The sequence below is a fragment of the Egretta garzetta genome, unplaced genomic scaffold (assembly GCF_000687185.1).
Source record: "Egretta garzetta isolate BGI_Z169 unplaced genomic scaffold, ASM68718v1 scaffold856, whole genome shotgun sequence".
NCBI lineage: Eukaryota > Metazoa > Chordata > Aves > Pelecaniformes > Ardeidae > Egretta > Egretta garzetta.
Genome location: NW_009260099.1, coordinates 66,599 through 74,086, shown reverse-complemented (window position 1 = coordinate 74,086; position 7,488 = coordinate 66,599). Strand labels below are relative to the sequence as shown.

At 48.0% G+C, this 7,488-nt stretch overlaps 1 protein-coding gene across 3 annotated transcripts in view; it reads right to left on the bottom strand.

Annotated features, from left to right (window-relative positions):
* LOC104128548 (estradiol 17-beta-dehydrogenase 11) overlaps nt 1-7,449 on the bottom strand; it is a 14,418-nt gene extending 6,969 nt beyond the window's left edge. The window contains exons 1-7 of one of the 3 annotated variants that reach the window (XM_035896830.1): nt 7,112-7,449; nt 5,012-5,119; nt 4,249-4,380; nt 2,942-3,048; nt 1,630-1,767; nt 1,240-1,356; nt 250-874 (exon numbers count right to left, since the gene is read on the bottom strand). In XM_035896830.1, coding sequence (XP_035752723.1) covers nt 787-874; nt 1,240-1,356; nt 1,630-1,767; nt 2,942-3,048; nt 4,249-4,380; nt 5,012-5,119; nt 7,112-7,321 — 900 coding nt within the window. In that variant the 5' untranslated portion in view covers nt 7,322-7,449 and the 3' untranslated portion in view covers nt 250-786. Of the gene's footprint in view, nt 1-249; nt 875-1,239; nt 1,357-1,629; nt 1,768-2,941; nt 3,049-4,248; nt 4,381-5,011; nt 5,120-7,111 lie in introns of those variants that run through there. The other 2 variants (XM_035896831.1, XM_009641363.2) reach the window with 2 other exon arrangements.
* Between the last annotated feature and the right edge of the window lie 39 nt (nt 7,450-7,488).

The window sequence follows — 7,488 nt, the reverse complement described above, 5'->3', positions numbered from 1 at the left end:
ATGCCTGGCCCTGTACCTCACTGATCTTGATGTGGCTTCCCAGTGTGACTGGGGACCTGCCTTGTCCCTGCAGCCTGGCCTGGTGGTTGGTGGACTCTGGCTGACCCTTTCAGTGTTGCAGCAACTGCTCTGCTGCTCTTGCTCAGTTGTGGTTACCATTTTCATTGCTGAGAGATACCTTGGGGTTAGAGAACTGTATTTATTTGGAATAAGGAGTGTTGATGGTACTAATGCATAATTGATGTAATTGGGTATTACATTACAAACAAGGCTGCATTATTTCAGGCACTCACTACAAAAGCACACAAAACTGAGTGTTCATTAGAACACACTTTTTCTTTTTTAAATTTAGAAATATAACCTGAGGTGGAACAGGCCACCCACCTCCTCTATAAACTGCTTTTCGCAAGATACTTTTGCTTGGGGTGAGTCCGGATTAACATATTCTCAGGCAATCCCTTGGCACTCAAGTAGGCAGCTGTGCTGTCCCAAAGACGGGCTTTGCAGGAATTCCTGTCTGCCTCAGCACTAGGAGGTGGATGCGATGCGACCTGCAGCCAGAGCAGCCCTTTAGACTTCTAGAGATGCATCTCTGCTTTGTTAACGCTCCATGTTATGCAGGTATGTCCCTGCTGCAGGTGTGGGAAAAACCCTTAGCTGTGCTTGGAAATGGTGGCCTGGAAGCATCTGTCTTAGTTCTGCTCTGAATCAAACCAGCTGAACTGTACTCAGCACATGTTCTGTTTTCACTTGTGCCACTGGGAAATAAGAATCAATTTTTGCTTTTCACTGAGTGCTTCTCTGCCCAACAACTGCATCAAACTTGGCATCGGTCATCTTTTTCAGAACAGCCAAGGCACGTTCTGGAAACAGCCTGTAAGAGATAATAACGTGAAATTAAATGTGGGATAAGAAACTTAAATTATGGGAAAAAGTGGCAGCACAGGTTAGGGAAGAGCTGGCCTGGGAGCAGAAGTGTGCACACATGGACGGAGACTAAGACTTAAACCAGGTGTTATTTGCAAAGAACACATAGCCCTCACCAACCTCTGTCTAGTTTAACTCCAAACCCACCTATGTCCTTTTATGACAGTTCCAAGGATGGGTATCTACTGGGCAGTATTTGTGTTGCAATATTCCTGTAAGATCCAAGAAGGTTCAAAGGTTTGATGCTTTTATACTCAGGTAGTTAGCATTGATATATTCCCCTCCCCCCCTTTTTTTTTCCTTCCTACTTACATTTCAGAAAGTAAAGCAATGTTTAGATGAGATGGAACAAAAACCATTTTCTGGTTGGTCAGTATTCCTTCCATCAGGGCCTCTACAACTTCTTCAATCTCCAAAATTTTTCCAAGCCTACACAGGAAAGCATACACATAAGAGTTATGGTGGTAAAACTGGGGTGGTACTAGCTGATGTAGGATGCTTCACATATGCACAAACTTGGGTAATACAAATGCAACCATTATGTGGGTTAATGACACCGCAGATTTTCTTTAGCCAATGCTATATACCAATTTATCTCCAGTTTTTTATAGTCAGTTGGAATAGAAGGCCTAAAGCTGGGGCTAATATGTAGTGCCTTGGCGCAAAGAAGGAAGGACAAGAAAGCAGAATTTTCGCAGTTACCTTGTACTGGGGTTTTTGACAAATCCAGTGTTTATAAAAACTGGACAAAGACACGTAGTTTTTATTCCGTCCTTTCCCAGGGTAGACAGCTCCTCCGTCAGAGCTTTATGAAATCCAACTGCAGCAAACTTGCTTGAACTGCAGGAGGGGGAAAAGCACAGCGACCGACCGAACTAACTAACCCCCCCCCGAGCATGACGTTATATGGTATGGAATAGCCCTTTGGTCAGTTTGGGTTAGCTGTGCTAGCTGTGCTCCCTCCCAGCTTGTTATGCACCTGGCCGAGCAGGAGAAGCTCAAAAAGTCCTTGAGTAGTCTGAGCACTACTTGGCAACAGCTGAAAACATCAGTGTGTTATCAACATTATTCTGGTACTAAATCCAAAACACAGCACTATGCTAGCTACTGTGAAGAAAATTAACTCTATCCCAGCCGAAACCAGGACAACTGTTCCTCATACCACGCAGGAGAATCACGCAACATTTGCATGTGAGTTTTGAAATAGAGAAGAATTATGCATGCAAAACTGAGGAAATTAATGTCACAGAAGTTGGTGCAGGCCAGGAGTATGAATCAACTCCAAAAGCAAGTAGAACCAGAGAATCAGTTTATTGACTGCTATTGATTTGGAGAGTGTGATCCCAGTAAAATCCCTGGATGGGGAGTTCTCACATTGCCAGCAGTGAGTGACTCCCTAGGAAGGAGTGTTCCCAGGGCAAGATCGCTCTGCCTGGAGCTGCTATTATAGAGGGCTAGGTCTGACACAGAATGGCAATATGCGGTGTCACAGGTTTTCTGTTCATGCACTGTGATTTTTCTAGGCATGTTTCAAGAAGAAAAGCAATTTTCTCTCATGATGGCAGAAGTATTTCTATATGCTACGGTCACTGCCACAGTGGTAGAAAGATGAAAAGCTACTCGTGAGGGGTTTACTTGACAGCACTACAACAACTCATAGGGGTGCTACTTTCTACAAATGAGAAGGGAAGAGGATACCTTTTTTGCTAAGCAAAAATCTGGATCAGTGAGGGAGTGAAAAAAGGAGAAGCTTTCATTAGCTGATGTGTCTCGTGACTACTCCTTCCTACAAGCGTTGCTCCTGATTCAGTCAGAGCTAATAAGCAAATCGGCGGGAACCTCCAGGCATCCTTAAGTGCTGGCTGTTGTGCTTTCTTCCTCCTTAGCACTGTCCTGTGGATGTACAGTGTTCAGTGGGAGGATTATTTTGGTTGCTCTGTGCTTGCTGATGGAGGAGATGCGATTAAAAAATTTAAAAGAAAAATGAAGAGAGCTGATTTTTAGAATCACTTACCAATAAGCCACCATGAAAGAAGTCACAAAATGACCTGCTGCCGAAGCCACCGTGACAATGTGACCGTGGTTGTTGTTCATCATGGTTGGCAGAAAAGCTCTTGTGGTCTTGAAAGTCATTTAAACCAAGCGGCAAAAATGCAGGGGGGAGGAAAGGGGAAAAGAACAATGGTTTCTTAGGCATATTCCACACTGAACCTGGCTATCATTAATTAAGTGACTAATGCTATTGCTAGTGCTGTGTGCTGCACAGCACCTCAGAGGTACCCATTCACCGTTCAGCTGGGACAACTGGCAACCCGTTTTCCAAACCAGAATGTTTCAGCAAGTCAGCCAGAAACAGGAGCTGAGCCTCACATCTTCCCTATGCTGCTTTTTAGGTTTCAGGTGTCAGCGCCAATCCTGCCAGTGTCTCACCCCAGCACATACAACAAAACACTCGTCAATCTGTAGCATCCCTCCTGCCACAAACAACAAGTCCTTAACAGCTGAAACCCTCCCACTCTAACCCCTGATAGCAGCTACCCTACCCCAGGGGTCAGCTGCAGGGGTGCCAAGGACTCAAGGCCCAGCTCTGATAGGGCTCAGCTGTGCCACCTCAACACAGACTGCTGGGAGAAAGCTGTGAGAAAGCCCACAGAGAGGTAAGAAAGGTACAAATGCTGAGGAGAGGCAGGATTGATGGCAGATGGGCTCAGAAGTAGCTCGAGGAGCCAGGCGGGAAGGCGGTGACACTGAGGTACAAAGTGCCAGGGGAAGTGCAGCCAAGGGGGATTGGCCGGGCTGGTGGGTGCAGTCAGGGAGGGGCCAGAGCTCCCTGTGGCTGGGTTGTGCTGTGAGCTGTGGGGCTGGCATCCCCCCCTGCTCTGCCCCACAGGCCTGGCCATTCGGGCCATGTGCCCACTGCCTTTTGTGTGGGTCAGCCAATAAGAACATGGCTTTGTATTTTTCAGCTGTGTATCTTCTGCTTGTAGGGTCTTGGTGCTCAGCTGCAGGTGCCCAAACTACCTGATGCCATGAGGAACCGTAAGGCTCCTGTGACAGAGACCAACCCATGCTGCAGGTGGGGCTGTTGCTGGCTACCTCAGGCACAGAAAAGAGAGAATGAAAAAACTGGGCCAGGCTCAGATCAGCAAGAGGCTCATCAAGTTTCCCAGCAGTTGCTCTATCTGGATGCCCCTGTGCTGTACGCGTCCAAAGGATGCTTTTGTAATTCACCGGTAGCTGAAAATTAATTCTTAGTCTAAATGTGCCTCCTCAACAACACTCCCCCCAAAAAAGTAGGTATGAAGATGTAGTGGCCCTTACCCAGATGTGAGCAAGAATGTTGACTTCAAACATTCTTTCAATCTGGTGGTCCTGAGTCGAGAGCAGGTCGGCAGCTGTAATCACACCAGCGTTATTCACCAGGATGGAGACATCCCCAATTTCCTTTTTCACCTTTTGGACAGAAAAAGACAGAAGGGTGCATGTCATTCATTATCAAAAAAATGCAAGGCTGTGGAAGATGAGTGACAATTAATTTAATCCTTAACGTTGCTTTTTTTAGGGAGAGGAAGATCGTGCCACGTTTCCAGATGTGGTAGGAACTGTGCAGCAGTACCATGAAATCTGGTTTAGATCTGACGCTTCTCCTTTAATTACTGCCAGTATTTATAGTCTTCCACACAGTGCCCACAGACAGAGTATGCTCTGCATAGTCACAGTTGGGACTATGGATGTACAGGCTGTTTTGAGCCAGCTGGATCGTATCCTTTACAATAAACCGTTTCAAACATCCCCAGCAGTGTCTCTGTGCTATTCAGGAAACTAGAAGGCAGAAGTTCCTGCAGGGTCTAGAAGTCTAAAGGGCAAGCCTGGCAACAAGGTGTGATACGCCGGAGCCTCACAAAAGAGGATGAGACTGGCTAGGATCTCGGAAGTGCTACTTTGCTCTCCGTACAGAAAGCAGCAAGGAGTGGGGAGATTCCAAAGGCTTGTGTGATTTGCATACAATACCTCTTGTTGCCGTGACTTCTCTGGAAACTGAGTACGTTTGGGCAAGCCTTTGGATGTGCCCCTGCTCCCCTACCTTCTCTGCAGTGCTGTAGATTTCCTCCCTTTTGCTGCAGTCCACCACGAAGGCTCGAACAGTGGCTCCTAGCCTTTCGCATTCTGCTGCTGTGTCCTCAACGCCATGCTGTAAAAGGCAGAAAAGAAAGTACCCTGCCTGTGTGTTCCTGCTCGGGCACCTTGGCTGAACAGTTAGAGGCTTAAGATTTGTCCTGGCTGCCTAAGCGCTGTCAAGCCCCTCAACAGTGCATGGCTACCCCGGGAAAGAGCTGTAGCTGGGGTCTAGCCTGAGGCCTAGCATTCCGACCCTAAATTACAGACCTGCATAGAGTGACTGCAGGAAGAGTGGGTTTACATTGGTAAAGCACACGTAGCTAGGCCGCAGAGAGGGGGCACTCAGTGCCTTTTATGGCACAGGAGGCAGACGCCGTGACTGTAAGCAGACTGGATAGGAGAAGAGAGGCATGCTCCAAAGTGCCCAATGTAGAGGGATGTTTCTTATGAGAACAGCATTTGACACGTAAGGAAGAGGTGCTCCCTTAAGATGCATTTGTGGACATTGCCTGTCTCGGTAAAGGAACAAAACTGTGATTCCCAGATGAATGCCCGAGCCCAAGCCCTGCTCCCTGGAAACACAGTCTGCTTTTTTTTTTTGCTCAGTAACAACCAAGGGTGAAGTGTTGTCTCAGCTCATGTCTTGGGTCTGAACTGACCTGTGACAGAAGACTGTCAAAACGCGAAGATGCTGTTTTCATTCAGCCACACTTTCTTCCATTAGTGTGGTCCAGACTTTTAATCATTTGACTAAGCTTTCTGGGGCTTTTGTTGTAGTGTGGAGAGCATCTGGTGATGTCCATCATCTTTCATGTTAGAGTGAAAGAAATAGCGAGCCCCTCTGTCTACTTCAAAGCAGGATCAACAGGGACTTGCTGTTTCTGACCTTCTATCATCATCTAAATTGTTCCTAACACCTTTGGGATCCACTGCCTCCCTTGGCAATGCATTTCAGTACCTGCTTATCTCCACCCTTACAATGTATTTCGCAGCAGCAGAGCTCTCTCACTTGCCATCAAGTTTTTCCCTTCTTCCTCCGTTCCAGTGAGCATGGACAACACTCTACTTGGCAGCAGCCCTGTACACATTGGGAGACTTGTGCTGTGTACCACCCCCACCCTACGTCCTGCCCCACATCACCCCTTTTTTGATGAACATGGATGTGGTAGTCGAATGCAAACACTCACAAAGTCTGATCTTAGCCATAATGGGTAGCATGAACGGACACTGACACATTACATCACACCCTCCTTCTTTCCACATCCCCCTATGCTAGGCTTGTCTTGGGTCTTTTTTGTTTGTCGTGCGTTGGCTTTTTTTGCAGCTTCAGGATGGCACGGTGAACTCCTCTGCAGTTTCTGATCCACTGTGTCAGAAACCTTTCCTGTGTACTGCTCTCCGGCCTCTCAGCCCCTCTGCACAGCCCATCGCTCCTACGCACAGCTCTTTGCCTTGATCCCTACTGAATGGCGTTCTGCATGTTTCTATCTGTCCATCCTCCACTTGCGTTCTAGTCAAATTACCTAGCCTGAGCTAGCCTGAACTAGCGTAAACATTTAGCAAGGCACCCTCTACACATGTAACTGCGCTAGAGGGCAGCAGGGCTCACACACAGCTCAACACAGTGATGCCCGTCAATATGACTAGAGACACGTCTTCCAGCAACGTACACAACAAATCTGAGGCTAGGGAGACAGAGAGCAGAAGGTAAACCTGCCTCTGTAGAAACAGGCTTCTGGTCTCGGCATGCCTTTTTCTGCCAGCCTAGGCAGAGGTTCCAACAGCAGTTTGCTGACCACCACGTTCCCTCTTGCAGGTGCTCTTTGAGATGCTGTGCGTGCTACCCCAACTAACTGTGGGACCCAGACACCTCCGTTCTCTGGTGCAAGTTGGCACAGACCCTCTACTGGCGCTCAGCATCCCAGTCGGTGAGCTGAGCGCAGGCTGATGGGAGCGGATGTGGAAGGGGCTGATGTGGATGAAATTTGTACACAGCCCTTCTTACGCTGGGAAAACCCCACTGGCCTCAGAGATTAATGAGTCAAGACACAAACGGTGCCATTACCTTATTGATGTCCCACAGCACCAGTCTGCTTTGACGCTTGGCGAACTCGAAGGCAGTTGCTCTCCCCACGCCATGGCCAGCACCCGTGATGAGAACCAGCTCTCCACTGACAGACTTTCTCTTCACGGGGACAAAAAGCTTCACAAAAGCCTCTAAGTACGAGTAGACGAGCGTAGCCAAAAACAGGAGGAGATCCAGAAACGCATTCATGGTTTTTTCGGAAAGTCTTTGACTGCCTGACTGAACTTTAGTCTCCTTTGACGACGATGTGGGTTGTTTATTTACCAGCCGCCCACGCCCTGCCGCAGGTTTATTTACATGCACCGCCCGTCCCGTCAGTCACGGGCCTCTGCCCCGGCAGGAACCGCCCCCTCGTC